At 41.7% G+C, this 15,411-nt stretch overlaps 1 protein-coding gene across 1 annotated transcript in view; it reads left to right on the forward strand.

The window, feature by feature from the left end:
- Positions 1 to 13,653: 13,653 nt before the first annotated feature.
- Positions 13,654 to 15,411, forward strand: part of asic1b (acid-sensing (proton-gated) ion channel 1b) — a 150,930-nt gene continuing 149,172 nt past the window's right edge. The window contains exon 1 of the mRNA XM_070845225.1: positions 13,654 to 14,030. Coding sequence (XP_070701326.1) covers positions 13,669 to 14,030 — 362 coding nt within the window. The 5' untranslated portion in view covers positions 13,654 to 13,668. The remainder of the gene's footprint in view (positions 14,031 to 15,411) is intronic.

Raw genomic sequence — 15,411 nt, forward strand, 5'->3', positions numbered from 1 at the left:
ATCCTTCAGATACTATCATTTTGATTTGTAGAGTGCAGAATAGCAGTTTAATTGAAACCGTATTGTATAGGCTTTTAAATGGCTCAAGTTCAACAAAATGGACATTTTCATGGAGCCAGCTGTTTCTCATAAGGCCTCTACATGGTTATTCCGGTCACTTACAAAGCGATCCATTCTTTTGCTTTCTTTCTTCAAGAGCCCTAGATTGCCAAAGAAAACAACAAATTCCCTGAAGCTTGCAGCACCAACAAAAGCCCCTTAGTCCACAGCACTCTTCAGTCTTGCTCTTGATGAGCATTTGCTCTGCTCCACACGGACAAAATGTCCACAGATGATGAATAAGAGGAGAAGTTGAGCAATACCTCCTTTAACAATTTCAACATCAGAAAAAAATGGCACTGACGAAAAGGCGATAAGGACATTTGGATTTTTAAGACGAGGACAAAATTCTCATTGAAGTTACTTTTCTTGATCAGCATCTCACGTCTAATCCAAAAATTAGTCTCCCTCTTATGTAAGACGATAACGCTGCTACCTCTCCTTTCATCTGTTTGTGGCTCTTTATTTATATATGATGGGCATGAAGGTGCAGCGCTAGATTACAGCACAACATGCCACTAATCTACACAGTCTACAGGCGCCAACAGTGTATTAGCACTTTTCCCTGCTGGCCAACAAAATGTGTAGGGATGCATCAGCGCTGCCATGCGTCCTGCTGGTTGACAGCAGCGAAACTGATCCACTTGGCTGTTTGCAAGCTTTAATTGCAATTATACTACAATGAAAACAATCAATATATCCTTGCGCTACCCCCCATTTTCTGTCTAGCTTCCTCACCAGCTCACTCTCCCTCTCATGTTTCCTTCCTCGCTCTTCTTCCAGTCTCCCCTTCTCCATATATGTGGCAAAAAGGTGTCATATAGGCTGCGGTGTGATGTGGTTTATGGGGGCAGGGACAAGGTGGTGTAGCAGTACTTTAACTAACACGCTGCTGGAGAAAGATGATCTGCTGTGGGTGTGAGTGCCTGATTGATCCTGTGGAGTACTGTTCATCCATCTCCGTCCTCCTGCGGCTGCTGCTGCTGCGTTCACCTCTAGCTGCCTGCCTGTTCCCCCTCTCGCCTGTGCTCCCTCTGCCCTGGTCTCAGCTGCAGCCGTGCTGCTGGCCCTCGGTTGCAGCAGTGATAGGGTCTACTGGAGTGGAAAAGGAGGCTGCTGCTCCAAGCTTTCCTCACTGAGTGATAGAGGGAAGAGGAAGGTGATTAAAAACTGACATACCATATTGCTTCATGCTTGGTCTGGGTCATTAGAGAGACTTCAGGATGAGACACTCACACTTGAACTGGAAATGCTCATTATATTGGGAAAAAAAACAGGAATAAATTACCCTACAAGAAATAAACAGGTGAAATTAGCTTTAGTATGAGCCGGGTATCAAATATTTGGACAGTGCTATGCTAAGCAGCATTTATTGTGAAATGAGTGTTACAGTCTGGTGTTACTGTAACACCTCACATGGCATGAGAGTTTATTGAATTATAAACATTCTCTGTCTGCTGCAAAAAGTCTATTTCTCTCACTTAATCAGTAACTGTAAACACAATCCTAGATCTAGATCTGTTTTTGATGCTGTAGCTGAATTTAGTCAAAATCTACCATCTGTAAGGTAAGCACCCTTTATGGCTCAGGATTTCTTAGATTTTTATCTGTAATAAAATAGATGAGATTAGATTAAAAAGAATTACCTTCTCATCTCCAGCTACATCTGCAGATCATCATCAGTTTTACGATATGCATACGGTAATTCCTAATTAGTGTCACATCATATACATTTTGAGACTCTTCCGGTATTTTATAATCTGGGTTCAGCCTTGAAATCTACCTGCCTCTTTGACCCCATGCCGGCTAAACTTTTTAAGGATCTGTGGCCATTTCTGGGGCCTACAACGCTGAATAAACTGAACTGTAAATTTATCACTTCTATCTTGTACTGTATTTTATGTAGTACTGACTCAAAGGCCACCTCGGTGCTTCTGTTACTGGATCCCAGTGCAGCACTTGCATTTACCATAGATCACTGTATACTCCTAGACCGGCTCGAAAGCCAATTTGGCTCTTGCATGGTTCAAGTCTTGCTTATCTGAAAGAACAGTGTGTTCTCATAATAATAATACATCACTATTCAACAATTGTGAAATATCTGTGAATATTCTCTCCATACATTTCCTCTCTTGGCCAAATCACACACAGGTAGGAAATAGATTTCCTCCACTATGCTGACGACATTTCGCTGTATGTGGATGTCACATAATTTTCTGCTCCTAAATGCTGATTAAACTGAGAGGCTGGTCATTAGCCCTGTTCAACACAGACACCAGTTTGATCAGCAGTAACGCTCAACAACTGTGCAACTTCACAAAGTTTGACAGTCAAGAATCTTGCATTTGATCCTACCCTCTCTTTTCATGAGGCCTTTTCTGTATGTGGCTGATGCAGAGATCTTAATTCATGCCTTTGTTTCATCCAGACATCCTAAAATGGTTCTAAATGCTGCAGCCAAAATTCTGACACAAACCAGAAAATTTGATCATATTACACCAATTTTAGCTTCACTCCATTGGCTCTCTCTCCTTGTCAGATCAGACTTTAAGGCACCTCTGATGACTTACAATGCTGTAAATGGGCTTGCCCCTTCATACCTGTCTGATTTCATTATTCTTGCTTTATATTCCATCTTGTGCTCTCCGCTCTCAGAATAAGGGACTTATGTTGGTCCCCAGAGTTAAAAACGAAGTCAGCAGGCTGCAGGATCTTTTTCTGTTGTCCCCTGTTCCTCCTGAATAACCTCCCTGCTGACATCAGACAATCTGATTCCATTAAATCCAACCATAAAACAGTTTTTTTCGCCTTCACTTTAGGTTGGTGCTTATTCTGCGGTTCAGGCCTTGCGCCTGTTGCCATTGTCCTTTTGGTGGGTTACTCTCAGTCTCAATGACTCTCTCTCTCAGCGTACTTACAGACCATCTTTGTTCTGCTGACGTGAATAAACTGTAAAGTTTATAATAACTGCTACATTTCTCTAAGCCTCTGTTTTTGTTCTGTTCCCACAAGCCTCCATGCTGTGTGAGTCTCTATTACCCTCTCTTTCTCACTTTCTTTGTGTGGCCTGTTCTCCTCCAGGTCTCCATTGTGGAGAGGAGGTCATATGACTGGGTCCCATTTCACTGCACCTGGGGTTGTTTTCAGTATTCACCATGATCCACATTCTGCACACATTTTATAATCACATAATCTACATTTATCAGAAATGTTGACATTGCATTTTGTATATATTGTGATTTTGTTGATATGTTCTGTACATGCAACATCTGTCTGAGAGTGATCCCCCTTCTCTTGATCTTTTCCCCATTTAAAATGCTTTTTTGAGTTTTTCGAAGGACAGAGGGTACTATACACTGTACAGATCGCCCACTGGGGCAAATTGTGATTGTGGGATATATAAATAAATCTGGCTTGACTTGACTATACACAGAAGTCTAATTAAAACAACCACATACAGTAAGGAGAGCTTGTGCAGCTGTTTTGTCAAGCATGTTTTCATTGCACTGCACATTTATACCTGTCACTGGCTGTCAACATAATTATTCCCTGAGGGAAAGGGGAGAAAATAACTGTATGTCAATTAGCACAGTTTAACACAGAGAGCATCAGTCACTTTGAATAAGTGTGCTTTGATAACAGTAACTTGTTAATTTGAAGCCCAGTGTGCCACTGCATGCATTGTTAAAGTCTTTCATACCATTAACAAGTTTCTTTCTAATAACAGAATAAACCACCAAAAGGTAACATATGAGTTACCTTATGAATATATTACAGAGAGGGTTTGCTGTGAAATTGGCCTGTATGATGTCTCAGTTTTGACATAAAGCAAACCTCTGATTTCCAAAGCTATTTTGTATTCTGCCAATCACTTTTTACCACTGACAATTGGTAGTACAGGGAGACAGAGTGCAATCTCAGAGCTTCACTGGCCTGTGCAATATTACTTTTATGCATGACTACCGTCTACACTATGAGTGGAAGTTAGAGAGGAAAAAATTAACTGGGATCTCAATCATTTTGAATAGTCAAAGGAAAGGAAGTTAAAATGGTGGGTGTATGGATGGCCACGCTGTTGTTCTCGCTACTGCATATAATGCACACAATCAGAAGACTTCTACATTTAAAAGCTTTGAATTTATATTTGATGTTAAACTAGCTGCTGCCACATGGACCGCCTTAAGGCGGTATGAAACCGAGTGTTTAACTTGTTGTCAGTAAAGCAATGCTGCATACATGCATCCAGCCAACGGTAAACTGTGCATAACCTTGTTGGTACAGTACAGGATGAAAAAGCTTTTCTTTCCTTCTCTCCATGACTGGCACACTCAGATATTTCATCTGGATTCACTGAAAATAGATGCTGATTCATTCTTAAGAGTGGTGGAGGGCTCTACACAGCTCTTGCCTCTGTATTCCATTCTATCCTACAGAGCAAACAATATGAGTTAATGCTATTGATTCAGGCCCATGTAGCCTCCAGCTCTTTGGTGCATTATACAAAGAGAATCTCAAAATGTCTATATCAAGAATATTCCTTGAGTTTATTTCAGAATTGTGTTAAAGCAAAAAACAGCAGGTTCTCCATTAATTCAGTTGAAAAAGTTCATTAGAATTTCACACGAGCAATTTCATTACAGCACTTGAAAATTTTAAAAACTAAAATCAGTGTAAACTCAATTCTCAAGCAGTATCCTTATGAGCACTCTTCGTGGACAGCTAAAAAAAAAAAAAAAGTAATTGCTGGCCATTTAATTTTCAATTATCTCTTCAATGAAAACTAATTCCTTTCATGTCATATTATAGACTAGGTGCCCATTTTGCTAAGCCCATATCTAATACATGCAGTGGCACAATACAATTTACTTTTGCCTTCCTCTCAAGCACAGCAGAGGAGTGTGCAGCAGACCACCAATGAAATAAGAGACAGAGACAAAGAGGGGGTGCGTGTGTGTGTGTGTGTGTGTGTGTGTGTGTGTGTGTGTGTGTGTGTGTGTGGGGGGGGGGGGGGGGGTTAGGGTGAGGCCTGCATGTGAATATTTAATTAGTTGTTAATGAAAAGAAGTCATTAGGATTAATTCCTCCTTAAGGCTAATTTAAATGTTCTTTTGCACTTCTCATGAGAGTAGAAGTGTGCATGTGAGGGACTGAGGTGGAGTTCCCATGCTGTCCCATAATGGTGTTAAAACTGTGTAGCAGCAATGAGCTCACAAGTCAACACCAAATACGCATTTACTGGAGCAATTCTGAGCAGCCTGTTTTGCTCATGAAAAGCACGATCATTGGCTTACCTTACTTATAAAATATCATAGATAACATGAGTGTAGCTGTGTTGTCCTAGATGTTGGTGGTAAAAGAGAATCTGTGAGCCTGTGATCCAAAATACTTCTCTAACATTACTAGCTCTCTAAATATCCCGTTAAACTCATCTCGGATTGAGGCAGTAAGCGCACAAAGTTTGTGGATGATGATTCTAAAACTTTTCCTCCAGGGGCACAGCATCAATCTCGCCGTGGAGAGATCTGATGCTGTATTAAACTGGAGAATAAACTGGGAATAACCCATGTGGAGACACAATCAACCAATCTAAGAGGGCAGAAGAGCAGATATGAGATGACACTACCTCCTCACTCACACATTTCATTCCCAGTGTCCTTCAGCTGCGCTAACCAGACACTGACATCAAACTGGCTTTAGGTATAATGGCTAGGCCTTTCAGCAGTAGCTCCAAAAGCCTATTATAGAATAAGCCACCGAACGGGCACATGTCAAACTCCAGAATCAAAGCAAGAAAGGCTATTTTCTACCTGAGTAACTATTACCATCATTTGGTGTGCAAGGAACTCTGCAGGCAATTCCCTAAAGAGCCTGACCTGGAAAATGCTTACATGAAAAATAGATGCGTGGAGTTGTTTCTGCTCAGCATTAGCCTGGCAATGATTTGCTCTTGAAACACCTAGTAGGCACATAATAACAGGTTACATGGAGAGGGAAGTAGGGAAGCATCACCCTTACAATGTTACACATGCATAAGTATAACATCACTCCAAGGAGAAGGCATCTTGGTGAACCGCATCACAAATGGCCGCGGCACAATTATGGGTATCGAGGCTTTCTGTTGATGGATTCCCCTGCTGTCGATAAAGGCGTCCTTGACTGATAATGATCATTGGCCACTTGGGTAGTATGCATTTGTCCGGGCTGGAACCTGCAGATACTCATTATTAGATCTAACGACCATCTGTCTATGAAGACCTTGTCTACCACCTTCGGATGACGTCATGCCTTGGGCCAGCGCCAAGGCAACAGTTCCTTGGAAGCAGGTTCAACGCGTGGGCTGGAAACAGACTAAAAATCATCAGGGTCAAGAGCCTCTTGCTCCCTCGGTGTCCTGCTTGCTCAATGATAACTAAAGAGACTTGTCAATGGGACCCCAGGGCGTATTCATATTCCCTGCCAGCTCCCTCTGAGTTGGTTGGCACTCCATGTAGCCTTGGCCAAAGTAAAAGCCAATCTGCATGGAGTGAGCTGAAAGGAAAAGAGACCACAAGAGAGAGGAGAGGAGGCGGGTGGAGATACTGGATAATCTTCCCATGTGTGCAAACCTACTCTCACCAGTGTAATCCAAATAAAATATTAAAGAAGACCCGACCTCACAGAGTGTTATGGAGACAAACCTCTTGTTTCCCATGTGCTAACATTTAATTTCTTTAGACGAGACTTTTACTACTGATAACATAACTAAAACAACAAAGGCGTACTCATTCTGCATGGACGCTGAAATGTAAGTGCCAAATACCTCTATCTTACTATTGGTTCAAACAGATTGGGTACTAATGAACTATGTATCAAAGCTTACAAAAATAATATCTCTTACTATCAGACGAGAAACGGCTGTTGCTCATTGGTTATGTTATGTGAACTTATTGGTCTTGGAAAAGCAACACTATATATATTAGATTTATGTTTATGCTGTATTTTATTGTTGCTGCTCAAAACTAGCATGTGCCTGACTGTTTGGACTTCAAAGTCTGGTTCACCCAAAGTCTCTGGTCCCTCCCTCACCGTAACTAAATAGGCAAGCCTCTGGGGTCTGTTATATATGTTGACCCCCACTGTGGCAGCATCTCCTGTGCCAAGAATAAAGACATAAAAAGCAGAAGACTGACTGGCTGTAGCCCAAGTGTGAGCCTCTGATATAGAGTAATGTTAGAATTAGCAAGCCAGATAAGATTTGGCCAAACAATGTTGTACATAAGTAAGATTTATTTATCTGCAGTGGCATTACACACAACACATGGGCCTGCCGGTGACAGCGCTGCGTTCAGAGCTTTAGATAATATTTAGAGCTGATGAACAAACAGGACGGTTATGTACTACCACTCCCACACAGAGAGACGCACACTGGAGAGCTGCTTGTAGTAGAGCTTCAACACAGCTACCTCCACAGTGACTCAAAGGGCCATAAATGGACTCCTTGTGACCGTCAAAGCTCCAGCAGACTTCCTGTATTTCCAGCGAAGAAACAGAGTCTGACAGTAGCAGCTCACAGCTGATTAGCTGTGACTACCAGCTCTACGACGGCGTCAGTGCTGCGCTGAGCAGCGGTCAGTCTGTCTGAACCTCCACGTCATACACAGAGGAAACAAGGCCACTGATCCTACAGGCATCCCTCACTGCTCTGTTGTAGTTTTGTAAAATATGCTGGGAAGGAAGGTTCTAGCAGAATTTGAAGGCATACAACATCAGTGTCAACACTAAGATCTTGACTCTCACACAGTGGGTGCTCCGGTCTTAAACGGGAACTTCATTAACTTAATTGCACAAAACAATGTGTTTGGTGAGTTTTACATTACTGCTATTTGGAGCACAGCTAATGTTAAAGCAGATAGACACACACTTTAATCCAATTCCTCACACTTTGGCGTTAGTGTTCTTTTGGTTTTAGAAAGGTTAAAAACACAACTACTAATCTATGACTGGACAATCATGTTCTGAGGGAGAGGTTTTGTAAAAAAAAAGGCTTCCTTGAGGCAGCCTTCAAAGTGATGAGCTCATCAGCATGTGCACTTTTTAAGAACTGACCAATCACAGTAGAGGCTGTTGACATCATTGTTTACAACAACAGAAATTATCGCAACAAAATGAAAGACAATTTTATGGGAATAATGGGTATGCTTTTAATATTTATACTGTATGTTATACTGTATATGGAAGTATAAATGCTCACTGTCGTGTTCCCTGTGTATCTCAGTGCTTGTCTGCTCAATGAAAACATCCCTCCTCCCTCCTGACCCATCTCTTGCATTCAAAGGCCCAATCAGTAATTTATGTTGCGAGTGCAGTCACATATATTTGAAGTTTCACTTTCAGAACAAAAATGAATTATAATAAAGCATACTGTGTCTTTCTCAACTGACAATTATTGAAAAAATATAGGGCTGCATTACTCCTGTTATACAAAAACTACAGACTTTCAACTTTTCAACACCAATAACTCAGATTTCGTTTCAGTCTAAAACCATATAATCAGTTTGGTAGTTGTGGCAAATTCCACTTCTGTATATCTAACATTTTGACCATCAAACCAAGCAAATAATGCACCTTAGAAATAAAAATGTCAGATCTAATGCGTGTAATACCTGATACTTGTAATAAAATAAACACTGCACAGATGCTTTTTCTGACGCATAAAGATAACTGCTATGTAGCGTGGTCGTGCATGAACACTGGTTGTATTTTTACACTATACCTTTTGATAATCTGTGTGATTGATTTGGTGAATGCGGTGTTCCACTCACCAAACATGATAACAAATGTGAGCTCAACTTCTGAGCTTTCAGTGTGATTTGTAAAATAAAGACCAGCTTTCATGGTGCCAATGGATGGAAATATATTCATAAGCAGGCCTGGACCGCAGGGAAGTCTAGGCAGAGCTGAACCAAAGAGCCACCTGCAAAGAAAGCTGCGCTGAAAAACCACTTTGTCAGAGAGGCCTATTCATCCAGGTAGCTCTAAGGAGCATTACACATCATATTCTTCAGAATATGGACAGAAGTATCCTCTCAGTAAGCTACTCCAGCATCACTGTGGCACTAACAGACAACCACGATAAAAGCTAACTTTGGGAAAGTGTAAGTCCTAACATCTCCCTACTATCAAAATGCGCTTTAGTAATTTAATATCTACCGTAATATCAAACCCATGTGTGTCTCTGTCCAGAATTCACATCATCTCACTGGAACGGAGCATGGCTCATCTTCCCAGCACCACGGATCAATATAAGATGCCACATTGTCACAGTCAATACTATGGCAAATAGCAATTACGGACAAATTATGAACAATTTCATGGGTGAGCTCCCCTCGCCTCTTGGCAATACGGTGTCCATGACAGATTTGGCACTGGCAGTCTTGCGACACATCTGCCTTATTGCCTGTGTTTGGCTCACTCACTCACTCTGACATATTTGGATGTTCCATTCAGTCAACTACAGAGAATTGGTCAAGGGAGAAAATAGATTTGTTCAGGGATTTGTGCGAGCCTGTCTATGACTGTGTGTATGCATGCATGTATAAACATTTGAGAATGTGCATGTGTGTGTACAACATGTTTGCCAGTACTACTGTATATGTGCACATACCTGTGTGCGTTTTCTGTTGTGGGGTATTTATTTTCTGTTAAGAATATATATAGAATAAAAAGACAATTAATCTTAACCTTTAATCTTTATCTGTGGTCATGTTGACACAGTAATGTATTAATGATGAACCATTATAAATTATGGGATTTTTGGAGATTTACAAACACATACAACATATAAAAGCATTCTTGTGATATTGTTAAAAAACATATTGCAAAATGTGATATATTTTGTCCCAAAATATGGATGGCTTAACAGCGTACTGCTGTTGATGGGGGCAGCAGTACATCAAATTTTAACCAAAAAAAAAAAAAAAGTGGACCACCCCAACAATTTTTTTTATATTAGTTCAAGTTAAAGCCATATCCAGAATCTTTTCACTGCTTTTCATTGCCGTCAGGCAGCGTTTTCCAACAGGGAACTGAAGCTGTTCTCTCTATGATTGCTCTCTTCAAAGCCACCAAACTCCATTGACAGGAACAGTAATTTTACCCACAGAAAACCGGAGTTACTGGTTTATCACTGCCTTAATAAGTTAGGCAGCAGCAGAAAAACGTATCTTCATTATTCTTGAGGTCCACTGTTAAACATGCAAAACTAACACTAAAAATAATCTAAATACGCTTCTAAGTTTTTACTTTTTTAACAAAATTTCACTTTTAAAAGCTTATCCGTCTTTGACCGCATACATAAGTATGAATACATATATGTATGTTTGAATGCTGTTTACAAATGACGGTGTTTAGAAAGGGAATGTTTACTTGAATCTACATACATACAGTATGTGTTCAGTTTCTGTGTACAGTATATGTGCATTTGTGTACAAATATGTAGTGAACGTGTATGAACCTGAAAAAGAAACAATATTTCTTTGAGCACTTTCAAAATTCTCTTTGTTTTCTATTAAATAACATAGATGCTTTAAATTAGTCACAAATATGTAATGTTTCCAAGGCATATCTGATGAAAAAGTAATGCGTTACTTATCTTTTTCTTATGGGGTGCACTTTCTGTGTGCAGTAAGGTCTTCATGTGGACCTCTGCCCTTTTTTGTTCAGTGCTAAAGTGCCCGACACTGTCAGCTATGCTTTTAAACAAAAAATTTATTGTAACTCTGCTCTAACTTTGCTATTTTAATTCTTACTCCTTAGAGAATTTGTCACTTGGCTGACTCAGTGTTTACAATTTTGAATTTACCCCAAAACAGTGCAGTGTGTTGATGAGCAACTCGATTTATCCAAGCTTGTCCACTTGAAAATGACAGATAAACACATTCAAAAGCCACGCTTCAGACCTCTTCAGCAGCAGCAATGAATACAAATAAATCCCAGTGTGCTAAGTCATGTGTAAGTGCAGTAACATCTTTGTCAAATGAATACTAAAAATTGTAAACCGCCTTCTAACCTGAGGAACATTTCTAAGCCCTCAGCATGATGAATGAAAAAATGTGTTCATCTTTTAGTTAAGAGGTCCTACGAATGAACGCAAGCAATTCAACAAGCCATGCAAAATGTAACACCATGTCTGGCAACGTTATATAACTATTACCTGACAAATTCAGGAGACATTTGTGAGTGCAAAAATATGTTAAAATGTTTTGTAATATGCAAAATGTGCTTCTGAATTGTATCTCAACCGACTGGTGTGTGTTTTATGAAACTAAAGTTTACATTTTTATTCACATTTTTATACATAGAAACAATAAGTAAGTTGTGTTTTTTGAGATATTGTGTACTTGGTATTGTTTTCATGTTTTGTGAAATGTCAACCAAACATTACCTAAATACCCTTGTAGTAGCAACGTAAATACCAATAGTAGACATGGAACACAGGATAAACAGATGCAGCATGTCACCAAATGCACCACAACTCACTTCTAGCATACTGATAACATTTGGCCACTCTACACTTTAGGTGGGTACACTCAATCAGTGATGCAGCCATTTTGCCGAACATAAATATCGAGTAGCCAACAAACAACAGCACCACTTAGATGGTTTTTTCCATGGTAGGGCTAATTAGCACTGCAGGAGGTTAATATGTAGCTAGCTTTGTAGCTGTCAGGTAAGTAGCTTCATTACTTCACAACACTCAAACATACCGCAAATAGCTCCCTGAGCACATAAATGCATCACTGTTAACTATTAACTATTAAACATTAGCATGAGGGAAAGGAGGACACGAGCTACCGACAGCCCTGCGCGCCCCCTGCTGGAGCCCCCTGGTAACTACTGCTGGTTTGTAAGTAACTATTAACATAAAACGTAGGAAACCACAAAAATAATATTCTTTAACAGCTGCAACTGACGGTAAACATCGTGACCACAAAATGCGACATAACATTAATAAGTTAGAAAAAAAGAATGTGATTTACGAGGTCATTAAAGGAGATGTTTTGCTGTTTCGCCCTTACGGGCTACCGTAGAATACCCACACAGGTAGTTAACGTTACTTTCCTTTACACCTTAATGTTTGGCATTAGCTAACATTACTAGCTAAAGTAACCTACCCTTAAAAAACGAGTAAAGTAACTCACTCTACACCTCCTTTAAATGGTAAGCTAGGCCGTTGCTGTGCTTTATAAAATTAAAATAATACAAACTTTCCGGTGTAGACAGTAAAAGTTCATGCTAGCTGTGTTTTAAGCTAGCTCGGAGCGAAGGCAGCAGAGCACAACAGTGAGTGATCAGGCGGTGGTGACTAATTTTGGAGTCATACCGTATCATGGTCGATGAAACCAGGCTCAGTACATCAGCCTTAGCCTGCTTCTGGGTGAACTAATGGCATTGCTGAAGTGACACCGACGCTGGACTCCGTCACCCGGTGTAAAACGCATGCCGTCCTATCCTGGCGCTCTGCTGTTTGGGGCGAATTTAATTGATCCGGGCAAACCGCGACCGCCTCTGAGGTGGTTTCCCCTCAGTCCACAACGCAGAGCATTTCAGCCGGTAAATAACCTTCTTCTTAAAACCACTTGCACACATATTTTATTTTTATATTTTTCAATTCAAGGATAAGCCAGCTGGGAAAGCAAATAAAAGCGGAGTAATTATCCCTGCATTGTTGTGGAGGCAGCTCGGAGGAGGGGATGGATGCGAGCAGGCGAGCAGAGGCGCACCGAGGCAGCTACCTGACAGACCCAGCTCCCCTGTGATGCAGCTGTTTATGCCGGCTGCGAAAAACACAGGACACCCCGACGACTGCTGCTCGAGCGCTAACGAGCGAGAAATCAGCGGCTATTTGTTATCCTGCACGTGTTGGGATTGCATATGAAGCCATGTCTCCAGTCTACTCTGCCTTACACACACACACACACAGAGAGAGAGAGAGAACACACCACCGCTTTGATTGTCTAATTCAGATGTCTCTGTTTTCCTCGCCGAGGTGATTTATCCTCTTGTTTTCTCTCTCCTCAACCGCGGACTGTTTTTTTTTTTTTTTTTTGTGTATGTTGTTTTTTTTTTTTTTTCTCCTGCAGACCTGCCCGGTGCTTTTGCTCCTTGTTTTGAGCGTGGAACCCAAATCTCAACTCGGTGATAATACAGAAGTGTGCGCGGAGAGGACAGCGTTGGCATCTGTCCATGCGCGCTCCACACCGGGCTATTTATTGTGGAGCTGTGACCCCAGCCGAGGTACCACACACGCTCGCCCCACCTGTACTTTCTCTGTACTTAGTTTTCATGTGAAGGACGGGGTGTTTTCAGCCTACCTCGGTTAAAATGCTCTGAATGTCGGGCTGTTTTTGCCGGCTGTCAGTGACGCAACATCTCACACAAGCTGCATGAGGAATACATGCGTAGAAGGGCGTGAACTTGCAGACACTAACCCCCTTTACCATTAAGAAAACATCCACCTCTCTATAAAGCCAGCTTCCTCCATTTGCAGCCCACTACCCTTCATCCATCTGAACTCACCGCGGGGACACGATGGATCTCAAAGCGGACTCGGAGGACATGGACTACAAGCAGCCGGCTCCTATTGAAGTTTTCGCCAGCAGGTCCACGCTGCACGGCATCTCGCACATGTTCACTTATGAGCGGATGTGTATCAAGCGCAGCCTGTGGATTTTGTTCTTCCTGTGCTCCCTGGGTGTGCTGGTGATGGTGTGCGTGGACCGGGTGCAGTTCTACTTCCAGTACCCCCACGTCACCAAGCTGGACGAGGTGGCGACTCCGATGATGGTGTTCCCCTCAGTCACCTTCTGCAACCTCAACTCCTTCCGCTTCAGCCGGGTGACACGCAACGACCTGTACCATGCTGGGGAGCTCCTTGCCTTGCTCAATGGCAGGTGTGTGTGTGTGTGTGCGTGTGTGTGTGTGTGTGTGGTTGCCATTTGCTTTACCTGTGTGTCAAGGGCTGCCTGTAGCCTGCAGCAGGTCTACCTGCCTGCCCATGGTTAGGTGCTTTTACAGGAGACATTTCCTGACCTTTGATTTCCTGCCATTCAGCAGCCCACTTCCCCTCACTAGTCAGATTGTTAAAACAAACATTCAGCACACAGACTCCCAAACAAACCTGCTTGGATGATGGGGTTTTCGCCTGAGGGAAACCCCATCTGTGAGGATTTTTGTGGTTGTTTATTCCGGATTTGACTGTGTCCACTTCACAATATAAGACAACTGTCACAAGAATGAAACATTTGGCTGAAACGCAACATCTCTCATCTGGGGTTTGTACTAGTGAAGTTATCATGAAACTGAAGTGGCCTATTTTTCATTCCAATAAAATTAACCGAGACCCATTAAATCACCAAATCCCTGAACCCGCTTCTGTAAAGGGAAATAGTGCAGAGGCTTAAACTTGTTAGGCCCCGCAGTTAAAATCTGTGAAGCATTCGTGAACTTCTATGAAATTTCCTTTTGGTTTTCAGTAGTCTTGTGGGATTACACAACCACAGCGTTGCGTTGAGGTCTGAATTGTCTCAAGTGAAATTTTATACGTCACATGGAAGTGCAAAACAGTGTTTCAGCACCTGTCTAACCAGTCGTCGCTGGTAGGCCACTGGGACATGTGCAAACAACACGAACAAAGCATGCAATACCTTTTAAGACTCAGCGAATACGAGCTTGGGCTGACCTGAGCCGGACGTAGTTGAGGGGGAAAAAAAGAAGAGTGTGGATGAAATGTAATTTCTACAAAGCTGGGAAAAGACTCGGCATTAGGGTTGGTTTTTTAATAATGCAGCGACATTACTGATCATGTCAGCTGAAATCCACACTGCACACCAGCTGCTGTATTTATGAAACCGTGCGCGACAACATGAAATACACCTCTGACACATCAATCTGTTGAAATGTGTTGATACAGTGTTTGATAAAAAAAAAAATGAGAAGGAACACGTTTTTATCACAGATCATGTGAATCCCCCAGGTAACAGATAATGGATGAGCTGTTTCTAAGTGGTTAATATAAAATGATGAAGGAGAAAATGCCGCTGGTGCAATTCCTTGTCTCATCATCTTACAGTTCATGTGATACGAATATCTCAATACTGGATAAGTAGAGGAGTAGATTTTTAAATCCCCTGCCGACAACGTGTGGAGAGATGTGTGTGTGATTCACAACTGCCGTCCCCTCCCTTTACACTTGTTGCTCTCTCTGCTGTGCTTTGATCATTTAGTGATTCGGCAGCCATGACAAGCTCTCCGTCGGCTGTTGAAACTTCTGAC

Source organism: Pempheris klunzingeri, chromosome 2, assembly GCF_042242105.1.
Source record: "Pempheris klunzingeri isolate RE-2024b chromosome 2, fPemKlu1.hap1, whole genome shotgun sequence".
Lineage (NCBI taxonomy): Eukaryota > Metazoa > Chordata > Actinopteri > Acropomatiformes > Pempheridae > Pempheris > Pempheris klunzingeri.